The 20807-nt window shown below is 44.5% G+C and overlaps 1 protein-coding gene and 2 pseudogenes across 1 annotated transcript; all 3 read right to left on the reverse strand.

Annotated features, from left to right (window-relative positions):
• Nucleotides 1-4160: 4160 nt before the first annotated feature.
• On the reverse strand, nt 4161-5559 carry LOC119330431 (annotated as a pseudogene).
• Nucleotides 5560-5697: 138 nt separating this feature from the next.
• Nucleotides 5698-9657, reverse strand: LOC119330429 (annotated as a pseudogene).
• Nucleotides 9658-11849: 2192 nt separating this feature from the next.
• On the reverse strand, nt 11850-13462 carry LOC119330430 (protein ABERRANT PANICLE ORGANIZATION 1-like). Its single transcript, XM_037603535.1, has 2 exons — nt 12304-13462; nt 11850-11899 (listed from the first exon to the last, which is right to left on the reverse strand). Exon 1 carries the CDS (start codon nt 13358-13360, stop codon nt 12305-12307), a length of 1056 nt encoding a protein of 351 aa, XP_037459432.1. The 5' UTR covers nt 13361-13462; the 3' UTR covers nt 11850-11899; nt 12304.
• Nucleotides 13463-20807: the final 7345 nt, after the last annotated feature.

Genomic DNA, 20807 nt, shown 5'->3' on the forward strand with positions numbered 1-20807 from the left:
CATGGGCCTGGACCTTCTTGCCGGCGCACCTCCCGTCGTTCCAGTCACCAGACGTCAAATCGTTGGCCGTGCACCCGGACGGGCGGACGCTTTTCGTCTCCGCCAGGCGGAGAACCTTCTCGCTGGACACGAGGAGCCTCGAGTGGACGTGCCAGGGCAACTGGGCCATGCCTTTCAGCGGCGAAGCCTATTTTGATCAGCACCTGGATGCCTGGGTGGGGCTCTGCATCCATGAGGGCGGCTTCGGCCATGTCTGCTCCTGCGACGCCGTGCCCGCCGTCGCCGCCGGTGTCCTCCAGACCATGCCGGCGTGGAAGCTGGGGAAGGACCGGCTGTTCCACGCGGACCGCAAGAGGCACCTAGGCGCCACGCTCCTCTTCATGGGGGACGGCAGCTACTGCCTGCTCGAGTGTGTCTCGGCCGATGACCAGGACGAGGATGAGTACGCGGCCCACCGTGTGTACCATATCACTACGTTCAGTCTCGGGTACGATAAAGATGGAGAGCTGAGAGCTACCAGGCGAAGGGCGCACGCCTATGAGATGACAGACGCTCATGAGATGAATGAACTATACAAGAGACCAACTGCATTCTGGATGTAATTAGTTAAGTTACTTGTACGGCTTAATTGTGCTGGAAATGCTACTATGATTTGGGCTGAGAATCCAGATTTTTCTCATAAGTTTCATCTTTTGTAATGTGTTGTTCACTGAATATATCCTCACATTTGCAAGCTCGGTTTGCAAAATGAAAATTTCTCCCCTCTTTGCGTCAAAAATCAAAGTTGCGTTTGTGATTCTGCTGAACTCTAGGCTAACATTGCATGGGACAGTCTGCGAAATGCAGGAAAAAGAATAAATACATTAAAAAAAACACAGTCACAGAGGATTTGTACTAAAAACAACAACACTTTTACCACTAAAATCTCCAGCCAGCGAAATCCCAAATAATTAGTTTCATCTTTTGTAAATGTGTTATTATTCACTGAATATATCGTCCCATTTGCGGAAGTGGATCCTCTAACATCCTCAAGGGATGTCACAAAGCTATAGTGAAATGCGTATATAAAGGGAAGAAGGGATGTCAGGGTTACCGTAGCAACTACTGTGCGGATTTACTGTAGCATATGCAAAAATAAATCAAAAAATAATTTTATTGCATCATAATTTTGTTTGTATGTAATTTTTGTAAATGTATACAGTAGATTTGTAATTTGCAAATTAATTATAATCATTTTAGGCTTAACCATATGAATGTGAAGAAGGAATGTCACATTTACTGTAGCTTACGTGACATCCCTTGAGGATGTTAGAGGATCCGGTTCCCCCATTTGCAAGCTCGGTCTGCAAAATGGCCGTCTTAGCACATATAACATGTTTTATTTTGTGTTTCTTAAGCCTCCTTTGTTCGTTGGATAATTTGAAAAACATTTCTTACATGTCGTACAGACTTGAAAGATTGCAAAGACAGGGTTTACAAGAACATTGCAAAGACACGGTTACATGAATTTTGTAGCAATCATAGTAATAGGACAACTATAAACTGGGATGGTATGTATCTCAATTCTCCTTTGGTTTACATGAATTTTGTAGGATTTTTTTGGAATCCTTTGCTTTGTACATAGGAATGGAATCCTATTCCTCTATAGAATAGGAATCAATCCTTCGTTTTTTCAAAGAAAAAAAACAGTACCCTACCCAATGGTGAAAATCCTATCAGATGACATCTCTTTTCTATGGGATCTGAGACAACTCAAAACTTGACTGAAAAAAAGTTGACTGAATGTGACTTTCTATTACTTCACAAAAAAGCATATGTATACCTACTTGTACTAGAGACTGATGAAGACACATGCAAAATCTGAAAAAAGAAATGCAGAAACTGAAAACCTGAGAATTACTCCAATAAATACAGTGATGGGAGGAGAGCTGCTTTGGTTAGTCTATGGGAGGAGAGATTTTACAAAATCTAACACTGAACAAGGATGATGCAGAAAAATACTGAAAGAAAGCTGAGAAGTAGGCTGCAAATTAAGTAAAAGAGAGTGGGATTCCAGTACTTGCTGCTTGGATTCCAGTACAAAAAAAAAAGACATAGAAAATAAAAGATACCCATACTTGCTGCTTGGGTTCCTGTACAAAAAGATGGACATATAAAAAAAGTGCCGTGATAAAAATGTGAGAAGCTGCGGGTGTCGCTGAAGGTACAGAGGAGGAAGAATTGCAATAGCTGCGGATGTTGCCAACATTTCTCATTCTAGTTGAGTTGATTTTGAATGAAGCTGTGTAGTTTGAATTCAGATGATGTATCGTGCAGTGTAATTCCCTTAAACACCACCATTGCTGCCAAGCAGAGGAAACTGGTCTGGCTATTGCACCAATTGTACCGAACGAAATTTGCAGCAGTTGCAAAGTTCAGGCAGAAAGTACACATGAGCTATTGGCAACAATGATGCAGGTATAAATCAGGATTCAGGATGTCAGCAAACATGCTTTTTGGCGCCTTCCTAATGCGAAAAATAAATTCTGCATTGTGAGGTGTAAACTTTTCTAGACTGAGCACACATATTAGCAGCCATTTGGAATAATAGTTCAAGCACAGAAGTGATCTTCTTCGTTCAAGAAAAAAATTGTTATTAGGAGGGAACATACAACAGATGAAAACATGGAAAGAGATCTAGTGGCAGATGCTTGCATACATCATACTGATCAGATTCAGATCCAATGCTTTTACATGAAACAATACCCTTGCATTAATTGATCATTGTGATCATAATGCACAGTAACTAGTGGCCAAATTAAGAATCTCACTAGCACTACTGGAAAACATGCCATTGAGATACTCCTACACACTTGCAAACTACTCCTAGATTACACACTTTGCTTCCTCTGCTTTTCTCAGCTAATTAAGAGTACCACTGCCTACTCTGCTTCCTCTGCTTTGCTTCCTCTGATGTAAGACTACCACCAGCCTTCATGCATGTCCCGTTGACGAGCCATGGCAATGAGTTGAGCTTGATAACGCCATGCTTCCTGCCTTGCTTGTAGTAGCTCCTCGGGGGACCTGGTCACGTCGGAGGGATCGATCCACGGGTCGTTGAACTGCACGGTGTCCACCATCTGCTCCACCTTCCGCCGGGCCTCTGCCCGGCTGCGCTCGATGTCGCACCGACGGCCGGCCTCTTCTTCTTGGGCGGCAGCGCGAGCCATGGCGAGGCGGGCGTTCTGGATCAGTTCGCGCATGCTCGGTTGCGTCGCGGTCTCCGGCGAGCTGGCCACGGGGTTCTTGGTCGCCGTCGGGCTTCTTGGATCCTCGCCGCTACTGCTGGTGCCGGGACACGGAAGGCTGCTGCTGTTGATCTTGGCGGCAACAGCGGCGTTGAGGAGCTCGCCCCCGGAGCAGGTATCGCGTGCGCGCTTCGCCGGCGGCTGCCCGTCGCGCACGGACATGGGCCGCTTCGGCGTCTTGGCAGCGGCGGGATTCGCCATCAAGGCAGGGTTTACGGGGACGCGGGAAGAGCAGGGGTGGAGGTCGGCGGCGGCGCTACGGCGCGGGAGCAGAGACGGCGGGAGCATCGTGGTGGCGCCCATGGTCGCGGCTGTGGGATCGCGAGAGCAACGATCAAGCGAACGCGATCCGGCGTTGGCAGAGATTGATCGGGAAACGGGGCGAGCAAGAAAAGAGGGACGCGGGAGAGACAGAGCAAGCAATTTGAATCCGAGTCGGCCCAGGCTTAGCCATAGCCAAAACGCGCACTAATGAATCCGAATCGGCCCAGGCATAATTCAGAGTTAAACATCTTAAGTCTGGGCCAGCGACTTAAGTTCAGAGTTAAGATGTTTAACTATGAACTTAGGTGCATTAGGAACTTTTTTTCAATCTTGAACAGCGCTTATTTTGAGATCCCGATGTGTTTGTAGCGTGTTCTCCATGTCCACAGATCTACACGTCTTAACTGTGAGATCTGTGGTTGCTGCTTGCCAAGTTGAACAAGTTTGATGATTTCTCATTTCTCAAGTTGAATGTGTTCATAAATGTTCCCAAATATGAGCAATCCCAGGTAAACTTCGCTGAACTGGAATAGTAACAACAAAGCATGAAACATCGTATATCTGAATTACTACTACAATGCAGCTCATGGAAAATTAGTCTGGTAGCTGGTACCACAGAAACATGTTTATTTTCACTCTGCGAAATTGGTCTCAGTATCTCGAATATGTACGCTACATGACCCCTAAAAAAGCCCAAAATTCAAACTCTAGTCGACGTTGGAGCAGAGCTCGTTATAGTTATGTCTATCGTCCTGCTTGATTGGCCCACGTATGTCGATGTCGTGTCTCTGTCAGCACACCCATGGATCAGCGTACCGGGTTGCTTAGGCTCCATCGGTAAGCTTATGCTTTCAGAGTTCAGCATTGCAGCAACATTTGTCATGGCGGGCCGATATGCTAGATCTTCCTGAGCACAAACCAGTGCCACTTGAGCGCATTTCATTATCTCGGCGACTTCATATCCGTCACCTAACAACGGATCCACAAGCTCATGCAACCTTTGTTCCTTCCACATACGCCAGGCCTGAAATAGTTTTCAACAAGCTTGACATGAGAGAACTGCAGCGCAAAAGAAGGAAAATAATCTGGCAACAAAAGTAAACATTTCGTGAATGTGAACTATAAGAAATCTTGCTTGGAATATATGTTCAGTTCACTCACATCTCGTACAAGATCACCAACAGTATCCCCTTGCTTGTCGAGTATGGTATTCTTTCGGCCACTAATAATCACCAGAACCAAAACGCCAAAGCTGAACACATCTGTCTTCATCGAGTAAACTCCTCAAGATGCATATACTCCGGAGCTTTGTAACCACTGAAAAGTGAAACAAAAGATATCAAAACTGTAAGATTAGAACATCTGAAGACAAAATGGTGGGAACTGTGATGATTGATATATTAGGTAGCTGATACCTGGTTCCCATGACCCTACTCGTGTGCTCTTGTGCTACATCTAAACTCAATGCTCTAGCTGATACAAAATCAGCAATCTTTGGGATCATGTTACAATCCAAGAGGACATTGTGTGGTTTCAAGTCTCTGTGGACAAGCCAGAACATGGAGTGCTTATGCAGGTAAACAATTCCCTTCGTTAACCCCGTAATTATCTTGAATAGCTTAGACCAGTTTAGCAATGGCCCTTTTGTTCTGTCTGCAAAAAGTTTGAAGAATGATTATCTTTTTGGAATCGTGTGGTTTCAAGTCTCTGCGGACAAGCCAGAACATTGGTCTTGAAGAAAGATGGGCGCACCCCCGTCATTCCAAGCTCCAGACATGAAATCGTTGGCTATACAGTTCACAAGAGGGTTACTTGGTTGGTTTATGCAAGTCATCCTCATTAAAGCTCTATTGTACGTCTGTACTCACTGGGAAGTGGTGAATCGCCATTGCTGGACATGGTGGCATATGCTGGGCATGGGTTTGCTGGTACCTCACTTGCGATGCTTGTCCACATCTTCTGGAGCTACTCATACTATTCTGTTCTGCCATGGTTCTGTATCTGCACCGGGGTATTCCTGGTGAAGACGATGAAGAGGGTTCTGCAAGGTGCACCCAGGACTTATGAGAGACATCCTAGCAGGAACCACTGCTTTCTTCTATCCTTGCGCAATTCCCCATGCTTTTCTGGCTAGGCAACATCAAGGCTTGATGTTTCAGTCTTTTTTTAAGGTTGATGTTTCAGTCTTAGCTTAGAACTGGGATAACACTTCTCCCCTTCTTTTCTTGAAGGCGAAGGCAAGACTCGATCTGAATAAAGTTTGAGGTTTCTTCTCACTATTGAACTTTTGTAGTGCTCAAACCAAAGGATTTTGCATAACTGGACCACAATGGATGAACACATAAGATATGCTGACATTTACTACTCCCTCCGTTCCTAAATATAAGTCTTTTTAGAGATTCCACTATAGAGACTACACTCGGATGTATATAGACGCCTTTTAGAGTATAAGTTCACTCATTTTACTCCGTATGTAGTCTATAGTGTAATCTCTTAAAAGACTTATAGTATTTAGGAACGGAGGGAGTAGAAGACATGTATGTAGCTAGAATGCATGACTGATGTCCTGTTTACAGAAACGTAGCTACACCAGTTACAAGACGGCGAAACAATTAGCATTGGTAATAAGTAAAGAAACTCATTTCGACACTGCAGCCTATCAGAATTGACTAGTACAGTAAGAATCACTCTATCGCGAGAGTAGCAGCAGCTGACAACAGAGGGCTCTCGTCGACTGAAGAGGCGAACGGCGATGAACAGTTGGAGCTTGTAGGAGCAGGTAGAGTGTCGACCTCAACAACACCCTCCAGCATCTGCACCACCTGGTGCATTGTCGGGCGGAGCGAAGGATTCTGCTCAATGCACCAGAGAGCAACACGCAAGAACCTCTCCACTCTGACCAAATCCTCAATGGCATCGTCATCACTATGAAACAGAACCTCGGTCCTGCCATCAGCAATCAACTGACCAGCCCACTCGAATAGCATGACCGAGTCGTCACCATCCTGACCAGGCACTGGCTCCTGGGACTTTCGGCAGCATATCATCTCTAGTAGCACAACACCGAAGCTGTACACATCAACCTTGGTGTCGATGCGCCTGTCGCTTTGGAACCACTCGGGAGCAATATACCCCCTTGTGCCCCTGATGTTGGTCACAGTGGTGTGCATCTGCTGGTCACTAAGAAGCCTGGCAATCCCAAAGTCAGTAATCTTCGGATTTTTCTTGCTATCTAACAATATATTGTCGGGCTTGATGTCACAGTGGATGATTGGATAATTGCATCCTTCATGTAAGTACTCCAGGCCCTTGGCGATGCCAAGGGCTGCCTCAGCGCGCCAACTCCACATCGGTTGCTGCTGAGGCTGGAATAGGAAGCTCCGAAGGGAACCACCTGGCATGAACTCGAACACCAACATCCGTTGCTCCTTCTCTTTGCAGTAACCAACCATGCGGACTAGGTTCCTATGGTGGATCTGGCCGATGGACTGTACCTCATTCGCGAACTCCCTCTCACTGTAATCATTGGAACTGATGAGCTTCTTCACTGCTATGTCGGGGGAATGTAGCGACTTCAACACCCCATGGTAGACCTCGCCAAAGCCTCCTCTGCCTAGCAACTTACGAAAGCCATTGGTGGCTTTGTAAAGCTCTTTTGTGGTGTAAGCCCTAACAAAGTCATGGTTGGTATTCTTCTTCCTAAGGTAGCAATGTAACATGAGACTACTTACCCCGGACAGCAGCAACAGGAATGCCGAGCCACCGAATAGTGCATAAGGCAATATCCTTCTTGGTGGCACCGGCAACGAGGGGCTGCTCGTCCGCACCTTGATCAACGCCTTCATGGCGATGTCATCTCCACGGCGTCCGATACCTGCCAGCGACACCATCTTGCTACAGTAAGTTCCATCATAAGTAGCAGCGACACAGAGGCAGTCGTCCAAGCAGTAGTCTGCACACTCGTCCTCTCTGATGTGCATAAGTCTTTCGTATGGCGAGTTTGTCCAAGTGGTGTTTGGGAGCTTGACAACCTCAAACTCGGCGGAGTAGTTCTTCCCGTCACAGCTTTGCGGCATGAACCCGTGTGCAGCCCATGTACCTGAGCTGAGAATTGACATAGGAGTAGCCGCTTGGGCACTCACAATCCAGCCGGTTGTTAGGACCATACACACAGTACGAGTTGGGGCCACACAAACCTTGCAAAGTGGTTTTCCTCGTGCAACCTTCGGTTGGGAACTGTCCTCTGACTGCCCACAACACTTTGCTGCTTCCCCCGGTGGTATTCTTCGGCCTGGTGTAGACGCGGACGATGCCGTCTGGATCGAGCGATGCGTGCTGGTGGTAACTAATGGTGGAGTTTAGAAGTGGAGGTATCGCGTCATGCACCGTGCCGTCCTTGATTTGGTAGTAGAGATGCCCCGGCGAGTCGAAGAAAAGAGTCGTGTTGCCGTCCTCCCCAGTCTTGTATGTGCCGCTCGCCCAGTATATGTTGTCTAAGTCCTGAGCCAGATTGCCAGCGGCATGGTTCAGGAGGTGGAAGACAAGGTGACCGTCAGTCTGCACGTTCAGGCTGAAGCGGCCACGAGACAGGAAGTCTGTGTCCGAGAGCTTGGAGTAAAGGGCAACTCCAGCGCCCATGTACTGCCCCGGGAGGAGCGTATCGGTCGGATCCTGAAAGCTCTCCCACACGACAGTTGTGCCCGGGGAGGTGAGGAACTGGAGGTTGCCTGAGTCCTGGAGCACGAGGTCAGTGCCCCACATGCCAGGGTTGGGGTTCCTCCAGATGTTGCCGGTGTCAGCGGCTAGGGAGAGCATACCATCTTTGATGGTAAGCATGGATAGTGCCGTGGCCGTGACTGCCGAGCCTGAGACTGGGTCTTTCGCGTACCAGACCACCTTGTGCTCCGCAGGGCTGGCTCCCTCGGTGAGGTTGAAGTAGAACCAGACGGCAAGGAGGAACCGGCTAGGGTCAGCGTCAAGGGCGCGGAACCCGAAGGCGTAGTCCCCGGACGAGCATGTGATGTTATCTGGGGGCCTGAAAGTCGATGCAATTGTGAGTCTGTTGGCTACAACTAGAAGCAGATGAGCTTGGAGCAGCAAGAGCACAAGCAGTGGGGCACGGCGGCGGTGGCTGGAAAAAGAGGGAGACATGGCTAATGGCTTCATTTGTGTTTACTTTGCTGGTCAGTGTATACTCATGTTATGTTCTTATATATCTTCAGTTCTTCACTTACGCTACATTGTTTTCCATAGTGTGATAGTGACACACACAGGAAAAAAGTTAATTGATAGCCAAAACAAAGCATTCCACTCGCCGGCCGGCAGTCACAGACAATGTCAAGGTCAAGCGCCATATCTCATACGTTTGCAGGAGATAATTTGATTGCCGTTTTGTTTCTAAATGGGACAGACTTGTTTAAACTACACACATGTGTGGACGAAATCGCACTTTTAAATCTTGACCCGGACTGCTAAGTACGAGGTTCCATCAGCAAATCAGTGGATAATTAAGTTAGATGGGCATGTGCCATTTGGCACGAACCATGAGCTTCAAAGGAGGTGACACTAGCTAGTGACCTGTTGCCGCACAGCCAAACCATCAAGCTTAGATCACGGAGGTGACGTGAAGGCCAGGGTGCAATTTGGCCGGCCAAAGAAAGATGACATTTTCTTCCCCCATCTTTATTTCACAAATATAAGATGTTCTAACCTTTTTGTGAATCGGATGTATACATACACATTTTTGTGTATTTGTTCACTCATTTCAGTTCGCATGTAGTCTATATTCAAATCTAAAACATTTTATATTTGTGAACGGAGGAAGTACTTGTTTCATTTCTTTTCCGACAGATACATGTTTTATTTCTTACTTTAGGCGAACTTGTTTCGTTCATCGCTACACAAAGAAACACTAGTGGATGAAACTCATCATGTAACCGCTTTTTTCAGGGAAGGCCATCATGACTATCTTTATTGACTGCAAATGATAATTACATCATCAACACGACTGTTCGAAATATTGCAAATAAAGATGAGCATGGATTACTTGTGTTTTGTTGAACTTGCAAGATTTTATCACAGGAAAGGGGTACCCTTTATAAACGGAATTGCTTTACGTACCATACCTTCTGGTTATGTACGACGATGTGAACCTTAGATCATTGTTCAACTGGCAATTACTAGATCCTTTCCTGCAAAAAAAGAAAAAGAAAAAAACTGGCAATTAGATCCTATGGTGATTAACTAACCCAGACAAGCGTCGGATAGAAAAATGTCGGATGCATGGCACTGCTCCTTTATAAACTCATCTGACGGCCAAAGTTAAAAAATATTCTATTCTTTACCACAAGGGTTGCGCTTCTATTTTAGTCGACCCTATACATGGTATGCCAGCTGAAGATTCACTCCGGCGGTTCCTGCACAGCATGATATGTTAGACACATCTTTCTTCAACATGGTATGCCAGCTGAAGATTCACTCCGGCGGTTCCTGCACAGCATGATATGTTAGACACATCTTTCTTCAACAGTGTCAAACCAATACAACAGAGAGAAGGCAGATGCGAGCAAATGCACAACAACTAGACAGATTGACTAGCTTCCCAAAAGGAAAACTGATAAAACAACAATATCGTCTTCAAGATATTGGTAATGAACAGGCTGAACATGCGTACCTTCTAGTCTAGTCATCAAAAAAGGCCAGCTACCAGCTGAAACAACACCAAGTCTAGCCCATGATCAGCAGCAGGTCATCAATCCCCGGGCAGCCCACTGTGTTAGTTCTCCAAGATCTGAAACCAAGGCAGATTTAAAAGTCTCTGTCTTTATGCCTCTGGCACTGGCTTGGCCATGTTGACTGAAGTAGGTATGGACCATATTTCTTTGCTTGCATGTGGAGTTAACAGTTGGGGTTGTCACAGATTAATTTTTGTGCAAGGAAGTGGGGAATTGAACGGCAAGAGATAATGATTGCCTTTGCACCAAAAGCTTATGAAACGGATAAAATAAAATATTGACAAGGACAAAAAGGAAGGATAGTGGCATAAAAATGCACCAACGCCTAACAAAAAACAGTGATAAGTAAAGCAAATTCACCGGCCAGAAATATTTGGTGGTTAAACTAGGGAACACCTGTCATGGGAGAGCTAATTTGGTCACAAACATGAGGATCAAAATACTGTTGAGCCTAAATCTGTGTATAAATAAGCTCAGATGAGCTTACTTCAAATCCAATCAAGACATAAATTTTGGCCTCCTCTCAGACAAAAAAGGTACATGCTCCCAGTCCCAAATCCAAGCTCCACCATGGGTGCTCAATATTTCCATAGCATGTACCCCCTCATTGAATAAGAGCCGGCAGATCAGCATAATCTTCTATCTCTGCTTAAACAAGCTTGGGGCTTGGGGGCCAGTAGTCTTCTTTTGAAGATTAGAACTAAGTAGTCTTCTCTCTTGATTGTAAAGTAGTTTTACAATGAAAACATAATCTTCCATTGTGAGAACATAAAAAGGTTAGGCTGCCTACACGAAATAGCTTAGCAAAAGTACATTTTTAGATAAACTGTATGTGTACAAGATACAATGCCATCCATGGTGAAATAAGGCATGATAAGGCTCACATCCAGCCGAATCGAAACCCTCGCTTCTTTGGGGCAGCTTCTACAAGGCCACGGTGGGCACCAGAGAGGAGGACTCGACAGGCCGGAAGCCTTCTCTTTGCCTCCCACACCCAATCCTGCTCCCCAACTCTTCAGCCTATGCTCCAGTAGACTGCCAACTCCTATTCAATATCGGAAGACATAATACATTGACACTTGACCCAAAAGAACCGAGATAGCTCTGCAGGCCAATGAGCAAACAAATCAGACTGGGCATCAATTATAAGCCTGTCACTGCATCACAATCTTTTTATCCATGCCTTCTGGCAAGATAGAAAACACTGATAAGCATGATCGATAATTCAATGTCATATTAGAACTTAGGATGCTTTCCACAAGGGAATGACTAAATGGCCCATTATATAGAGCTCCATAGCATCAATAACAGACATCAGCAAAAATACATGAAGAAACTAGGTAACTATTTTGCCAAGGCTTGACATGGTTGAGTTACTTGTTTGCAGTATGAATGACAGTGACAGACACTTCGACAGTAATTATGATGTGCCACCTAATGTTGAGGGGCTTTGACAAATGCTAACTGACAAACAGTAGCAAAAATCACCCCCCCCCACCCACCCCCACCCCCCCAAAAGAAAACTGCACATAAAATTATTGGGAAATTTTGAGCTTATGTGATACAACAGCCTTGACTCACATGATGGCTTTGAATCTTGAAGTTAGATATTTCCTGTGGAAACAGAAACGGTTACTAATAAGTAAAAGAAATAACACTGAGGTACATGTAAAAAGAAAGGTTCCATTCAAGCGTGTGGCTACCAGGAATAAAACAGCACAGAACCTTTGGGAAGATTGATGCAGAAATTTGCACTGACATTCATCCCACAGACAAACAGAAAAGGGAAATCTAGCCCTTTTGGTTTATCAAAGTTTTCATCATTGATATTCTTTCATGATACAACTTGGGATGCTTGAAGCATTATGCCACATACAAGGACAGGGTTGCTTTATTTTTGGAGCAAACAGCTAACAGAACCAGTTATTCCTACTTACAAACAACCATAGGTACACGGTTCAGGGAACATGATTTGAAGCTTCAGAATTGCACCAATACATGAAGGCCAAGAAAACAACCTCATGAACACAGGCTGCGTTGTCCCAGCAATAGGTCGACGCCTGGCTCCAAGACATGCCCAAACCACATTTGGCTCTCCCCGGCTCCTAACCCAGACACTCGTGGCATCATCGTCCATACACAATCCACCGCATCAAACATCACCAGCCTCCCATCTAAAGCATTGTACAGACAAAGAGTCCCCATTCTGTCCGCAGCCTGAAAGTGCCAGAAACTACCATGCCTACCAGCCACCAACTCATCGAACACCTCCGGCGGCATTGTGGCTACCTCCACCCATCCCACTGCTTCATTGTTGTCCAACTGCCACACCACCACCCGCTCCAGCACCCCGAGCCTCTCCACCCCACCTACCAAGAACAGCCGATCATCAAGAACAAACAGGTGGGCCGTCGTAAGGCCATGCGGCATCACAACTGGCGGAGCAGCCCACTTCCTGGTCTCGAGATCAAGCACCAGAAGCGCGTCCGGGCCCCGGCCGAGCACAAAGAGCCGAGAACGGTCAGTGGCGACCGCAGCATTGCCGAGGATCGCAAATGGCAGCGGGAGCTCGGCCCCAGGCACCCACCGTGGGGAGGGATCGGCGGAGTCCAGGGAATACGAGCGGACAGCGGCGCCGTTGGTGGTGACGGCGACAAGGGTGTAATCCCGGCTGGAGGTGGAGGAGGGTGAGGGTGGGACGACGACGGCGATGAGGTAGGAGCGGTCGGGGAGCGCCGGGAGGCGGAGGAGCGAGTCGGCGGTGACAAGGAAGGAGGGGGAGGCGGAGGAGACGAGGGGAGGGCAAGATGGATCGAGCGGGGGCGAGGGGGGCACCTGGAGGAGGCGCCGGGAGAGCGGGTGGAAGGCGAGGCGCGGAGAGAGGAGGAAGAAGGCGTCGAGGCGGTGCGGGGAGAGGAGGGCGTGGAAGGCCGGGGAGCGGAGGAGGCGCCGCAGCGCCCGGGAGACGGCGGCGACGGGGACGAGCGCGGTGAGCGGCAGGCGGGAGAGGATGCGCTCCTGGAGGTGCGCCGGGAGCGCGTCCCACGGGCAGCAGGCGGCGGGGTCGGAGGCCATGGCCGGCCGGGGATCGGTCGGCGGGTCGGTGGCGGATCACGGTGCCGTATTTGGTGGGAGGAAATGGGGACGCGAGAAAGGGGAGGACGAGGAGGAGCGAGAAGGCTGGCTGGTTGGCATGTAGGCCCGGGAAGGCTCGATTTGCAGTTATATAAAACTAGTAGTGTGTACCTGCAATGCACCTTAATACTAATAGGTAATATATTAATTACACATAAATATTAGGTACGATATTATTTGCGTATTAAGTATGTGATTAGCATTGGCGTTAATATTTTGTATGATATTAACTGTACACTAAACATGTTGAGCGCTCATCATTGGAGCAGTCTCAGTCGTTTGATTGACCAGATTTGATGGTCGGGATTTGTTGAATCTGTCCATTTGGGTTTTTTTTATATTGGTATAGATATAGATAGATCTGAATATAGGGGAAAATCATATGAAAAGGGAAAAGAGAGAAATTCCACGACCACTTATGAATTGCGATTCATGATTCACATTATCAAGAATAGGGTGAATTTTAAATTTAGGCAGTTTTCGGATTTCTCTATCGATAAAGCACTATGAGAAATACCTGGCGCGTTGGTGCAAATTGTGTTAAAATAAATGCGTAAATAGGTGCTAAAGATGATAAAACAAACAAGGTGTGTGAACAACAGGATATATAAAAGCATGAAAAAAATGAAGGATGGGCTGCAAATTGCTCCAAGCGTTCAACACATAAATTGTTTCGTGGCCAAACAAAAAGTTAATGCGAAAAAGAAATAACACAAGAATGACACATGACTTGATTTCTTAGTCAGGCCCACATCCACCAGCCTGCCATCTCATGAACGTGGTCGAGAGAATTGACTAGAACCAACTCGACGCATTTTTTTTCTTCAAAATGGCAGGATTCCTGCCTTCACTAAGAAAACAAAGTTGCTTGGTTAATTAAAAAAAACCGAGCGTAAACCATATTGCCCTGTTAATTAAGAAAAACCATGCGGGAAACCTTCACAGCCGATGAGCGGTACACATAAAATATCTCACTCACACCACACTAAAGAGGGTCTCGCTAAGGCAACGCGCATGCACCATCATCATCACTCCACCCTTAGAGGCGGCGTCGTCATCCCTAAACCCTGAGCACCCTACCCACACTGCAGAGGCCGAGTGAAGCAATATGTACAGACGGCGGGCATCCAAGTTTGCATCCACAACCGGATCTATCAAACCAAATCCTCAAATCCACACTAACCCCGATGCAATGTTTAGTTACATATGTAGTTGACACATGCCATCGGATTACCAAAAATGGACACAATAATGGAAGAAGTTAATCCACGACCGCCCTTGCCCTTGTCCTTGTTGTCGTCTGTGCGATAGTAGCGACCGAAGATACAAAATGTATCGAGGCGGGTCTGCTCACTACTAGAGTTGTCCGATCTGTCATCGTCCGTGTCCTTCTCCTTGGGAGACAGTCCGGCCATGGCACAGACCAGCCTGCTTTGATATTTTGCCATCTCCTTGACCATCCTCCTTCGCCACTTCTCGGCTATGTGGGCATGGAGGGCCTCCTCTTTCTCCACCTCGCGGGCTACCGCAACCACCTCCGCTTGAAGGTGCGCCCGCAGCCTCGTGCGGTGGGCACACTTCGCCTCCTTGATACATCCATTTTGCATCATGCTTTTATATCGATATTTATTGCATTATAGACTATTATTACACATTATGTCACAATACTTATGCTTATTCTCTCTAATTTTACAAGGTTTACATAAAGAGGGAGAATGCCGGCAGCTGGGATTCTGGGCTGGAAAAGGAGCAAATATTAGAGACCTATTCTGCACAGCTCCAAAAGTCCTGAAACTTCACGGAAGTCATTTTCAGAATATTTAAAAAATACTGAGAGCAAAAAGTTCACCAGGGGGCCACACCCTGCCCACGAGGGTGGGGGCGCGCTCTACCCCCTAGGTGCGCCCCCTACCTCGTGGGCCCCCTGGTGGCCCTTCGTTGCCCATTTTTTGCTATATGGAGTCTTTCGATGAGGAAAAAATCATAAGCCATCTTTCCGGACGAGACTCCGCCGCCACGAGGCGGAACCTTGACGGAACCAATCTAGGGCTCTGGCGGAGCTGTTCTGCCGGGGAAACTTCCCTCCGGAAGGGGGAAATCATCGCCATCGTCATCACCAACGCTCCTCTCATCGGGAGAGGGCAGTCTCCATCAACATCTTCACCAGCACCATCTCCTCTCAAAATCCTAGTTCATCTCTTGTATCCAATTCTTGTATCCAAGTCCAGGATTGGTACCTGTGGGTTGCTAGTAGTGTTAATTACTCCTTGTAGTTGATGCTAGTTGGTTCATTTGGTGGAAGATCATATGTTCAGATCCTATATGCATATTAATACCCCTCTGATTATGAACATGAATATGCTTTGTGAGTAGTTATATTTGTTCCTGAAGACATAGGAGAAGTCTTGTTATTAGTAGTCATGTGAATTTGGTATTCGTTCGATATTTTGATGAGATGTATGTTGTCTCTCCTCTGGTGGTGTTATGTGAACGTCGACTACATGACACTTCACCATTATTTGGGCCTAGAGGAAGGCATTGGGAAGTAATAAGTAGATGATGGGTTGCTAGAGTGACAAAAGCTTAAACCTAGTTTATGCGTTGATTCGTAAGGGGCTGATTTGGATCCACATATTTCATGCTATGGTTAGGTTTACCTTAATACTTTTGTTGTAGTTGCGGATGCTTGCAATAGAGGTTAATCATAAGTGGGATGCTTGTCCAAGTAAGGACAGTACCCAAGCACCGGTCCACCCACATACCAAATTATCAAAGTACCGAACGCGAATCATATGAACGTGATGAAAACTAGTTTGATGATATTCCCATGTGTCCTCGGGAGCGCTTTACATCATATAAGAGTTTGTCCAGGCTTGTCCTTTGCTACAAAAAGGATTGGGCCACATTGCTGCACTTTATTTACTTTTGTTACTTGTTACTCATTACAAATTATCCTATCACAAAACTATCTGTTACCTATTATTTCAGTGCTTGCAGAGAATACCTTGCTGAAAACCGCTTATCATTTCCTTCTGCTCCTTGTTGGGTTCGACACTCTTACTTATCGAAAGGACTATGATAGATCCCCTATACTTGTGGGTCATCAAGACTCTTTTCTGGCACCGTTGCCGGGGAGTGAAGCGCCTTTGGTAGGTGGAATTTGGTAAGGAAAAATTTATATAGTGTGCTGAAATTTACTGTCACTTGTTACTATGGAAAGTAATCCTCTGATGGGCTTGTTCGGGGTATCTTCACCCCGACCAGTAGAGCAAAGAGTTGCTCCTCAACCTACTGAACCCACTGAAAATGAAAATGTCTGCTTTGAAATTCCTTCGGGTATGTTAGAAAAACTGCTAGCTAATCCTTTTGTAGGAGATGAACAAATCATCCTGATGATCACCTAATATATGTGGATGAAGTTTGTGGATTATTTAAGCTTGCAGGTGTGCCCGAAGATGTTATTAAGAAGAAGGTCTTCCCTTTATCTTTGAAGGGAGATGCATTGACATGGTATAGGCTATGTGATGATACGGGGTCATGGAACTACAAACGATTGAAATTGGAATTTCATCAGAAGTTTTATCCTATGCATCTTGTTCATCGTGATCGCAATTATATATATAATTTCTGGCCTCGTGAAGGAGAAAGCATCGCTCAAGCTTGGGGGAGGCTTAAATCAATGTTATATTCATGCCCCAATCATGAGCTCTCAAGAGAAATAATTATTCAAAATTTATATGCTCGGCTTTCTGATAGCAATCGCACCATGCTCGATACTTCTTGTGCTGGCTCTTTTATGATGAAGACTATTGAATTCAAATGGGATTTATTGGAAAGAATTAAACGCAACTCTGAAGATTGGGACCTCGACAAAGGTAAGGAGTCAGGTATGACGCCTAAGTTTGATTGTGTTAAATCTTTTATGGATACCAATGTTCTCCGTAAATTTAGCACTAAATATGGACTTGACTCTGAGATAGTAGCCTCTTTCTGTGATCTTTTGCTGCTCATATCGATCTCCGTAAGGAGAAGTGGTTTAAATATCATCCTCCCATAGAAGTAAAAGTAGCTGCACCTATTAAAGTTGAAGAAAAGACTATCACTTATAATGATCCTATTGTTCCTACTGCTTATGTTGAGAAACCACCTTTTCATGTTAGGATAAAAGATCATGCTAAAGCTTCAACTGTAGTTCGTAAAAGCGATATTAGAACTTATACACCTCCTGAGCAAATTAAAGTTGAAACTAATATTGCTATTGTTAAAGATCTCTTGGCTGATAATATTAATGGGCATGTTATTCATTTCTGTAATGAAACCGCTAGAATTGCCAAACCTTGTGCTAAAGATAAACATAGACCTATGGTAGGCATGCCTGCTATTTCTGTTAAAATAGGAGATCATTGTTATCATGGCTTATGTGATATGGATGCTAGTGCTAGTGCAATACCTTTTGAATTATACAAAGAAATTATGCATGACATTGCACCCGCTGAGTTAGAAGATATTGATGTCACAATTAAACTTGCCAATAGAGATATTATTTCACCAATGGGAATTGTTAGAGATGTTGAAGTCTTGTGTGGGAAAACTAAATATCCTGCTGATTTTCTTGTTCTTGGCTCCCCCCAAGATAGCTTTTGTCCCATTATTTTCGGTTGACCCTTCTTGAACACTGTTAATGCTAAGATAGACTGCGAAAAGGATGTTGTTACTATTGGTTTGGGTGATATGTCTCACGAGTTCAACTTTTCTAAATTTCGTAGACAACACCGTGAAGAGGAATTGCCTAGTAAAGATGAAATTATTGGTCTTGCTTCTATTGCCGTACCTTCTAGTGATCCTTTAGAACAATATTTGCTAGACCATGAAAATGATATGTTTATAAATGAAAGAAGGGAAATAGATAAAGTATTCTTTAAACAGGAACCCATCCTGAAACACAATTTTCCTATTGAAATCCTAGGGGATCCTCCTCCACCCAAGGGTGATCCCGTGTTTGAGCTCAAACCGTTACCTAATACTCTTAGATATGCTTATCTTGATGAGAAAAAGATATATCATGTTATTATTAGTGCTAACCTTTCAGAGCATGAAGAAGAGAGATTATTGAAAACTCTGAAGAAGCAATGTGCTGCTATTGGATATACTCTTGATGATCTTAAGGGCATTAGTCCCACTCTGTGTCAACCCAAAATAAATTTGGAGGAAGATGCCAAACCAGTTCGTGATCATCAACGACAGCTGAATCCTAAGATGAAGGAAGTGGTAAGAAAGGAAATACTAAAGCTTCTTGAGGCAGGTATAATTTATCCCGTTGCTGATAGTCAGTGGGTAAGTCATGTCCATTGTGTCCCTAAGAAGGGAGATATTACTGTCGTTCCTAATGATAAAGATGAGTTGATCCCACAAAGAATTATTACAGGTTATAGGATGGTAATTGATTTTCGCAAATTAAATAAAGCTACTAAAAAGATCATTACCCCTTACCTTTTATCGATCAAATGCTAGAAAGATTATCCAAACATACACATTTTTGCTTTCTAGATGGTTATTCTGGTTTCTCTCAAATACCTGTGTCAGCCAATGATCAATCAAAGACTACTTTTACTTACCCTTTTGGTACTTTTGCTTATAGACATATGTCTTTTGGTTTATGTAATGCACCTGCTACCTTCCAAAGATGCATGATGGCTATATTCTCTGACTTTTGTGAAAAGATTTGTGAGGTTTCCATGGACGATTTCTCCGTCTATGGATCCTCTTTTGATGATTGCTTAAGCAACCTTGATCGAGTTTTGCAGAGATGTGAAGAAACTAATCTTGTCTTGAATTGGGAAAAGTGCCACTTTATGGTTAATGAAGGTATTGTCTTGGGGCATAAAGTTTCTGAAAGAGGTATTGAAGTTGATAAAGCCAAAGTTGATGCTATTGAAAAGATGCCATGTCCCAAGGACATCAAAGGTATAAGAAGTTTCCTTGGTCATGCCGGTTTTTATAGAAGGTTCATTAAGGATTTCTCAAAAAATTCTCGGCCTCTGACTAATTTATTACAAAAATATATACCATTTGTCTTTGATGATGATTGTGTAGAAGCATTTGAAATACTTAAGAAAGCATTGATCTCTGCACCTATTGTTCAGCCACCTGATTGGAATTTACCTTTTGAAATTATGTGTGATGCTAGTGATTATGTTGTAGGTGTTGTTCTAGGGCAAAGAGTTGATAAGAAATTAAATGTTATTTAGTATGCTAGTAAAACTCTAGACAATGCTCAGAGAAATTATGCTACTACTGAAAAGGAATTCTTAGCAGTTGTATTTGCTTGTGATAAGTTCAGACCTTATATTGTTGATTCTAAAGTAACTATTCACACAGATCATGCTGCTATTAAATATCTTATGGAAAAGAAAGATGCTAAACCTAGACTTATTAGATGGGTTCTCCTGATACAAGAATTTGATTTGCATATTGTTGATAGAAAGGGAGCTGAGAACCCCGTTGCAGACAACTTGTTTAGGTTAGAAAATGTGCTTGATGACCCACTACCTATTGATGATAGCTTTCCTGATGAACAATTAAATGTCATAAATGCTTCTCACACTGCTCCATGGTATGCTGATTATGCTAATTATATTGTTGCTAAATTTATACCACCTAGTTTCACATACTAACAAAAGAAAAAGTTTTTCTATGATTTGAGGCATTACTTTTGGGATGACCCACATCTTTATAAAGAAGGAGTAGATGGTGTTATTAGACATTGTGTACCTGAGCATGAACAGGAACAGATCCTATGCAAGTGTCACTCTGAGGCTTATGGAGGACACCACGCTGGAGATAGAACTGCACATAAGGTATTGCAATCTGGTTTTTATTGGCCTACTCTCTTCAAGGATGCCCGTAAGTTTGTCTTGTCTTGTGATGAATGTCAACGAATTGGTAATATTAGTAGACGTCAAGAAATGCCTATGAATTATTCACTTGGTATTGAACCATTTGATGTTTGGGGCTTTGATTATATGGGACATTTTCCTGCCTCTAATGGATATACACATATTTTAGTTGTTGTTGATTACGTTACTAAGTTGGTAGAAGCTATTCCAAGTAGTAGTTCTGATCATAACACCTCTATTAAGATGCTTAAAGAAGTTATTTTTCCGAGGTTTGGAGTCCCTAGATATTTAATGACTGATGGTGGTTCACATTTTATTCATGGTGCTTTCCATAAAATGCTTGCTAAATATGATGTTAATCATAGAATTGCATCTCCTTATCACCCTCAGTCTAGTGGTCAAGTAGAATTGAGTAATAGAGAGCTCAAATTAATTTTGCAGAAGACTGTCAATAGATCTAGACAAAATTGGTCCAAGAAACTTGATGATGC

This window comes from Triticum dicoccoides, chromosome 7A (assembly GCF_002162155.2).
Source record: "Triticum dicoccoides isolate Atlit2015 ecotype Zavitan chromosome 7A, WEW_v2.0, whole genome shotgun sequence".
In the NCBI taxonomy this organism is placed as follows: Eukaryota; Viridiplantae; Streptophyta; class Magnoliopsida; order Poales; family Poaceae; genus Triticum; species Triticum dicoccoides.

Bases quoted from the DNA above. Each gene is read 5' to 3' on its own strand.
- LOC119330430 (XM_037603535.1), bottom strand. From the start codon at position 13,360: ATGGCCTCCGACCCCGCCGCCTGCTGCCCGTGGGACGCGCTCCCGGCG.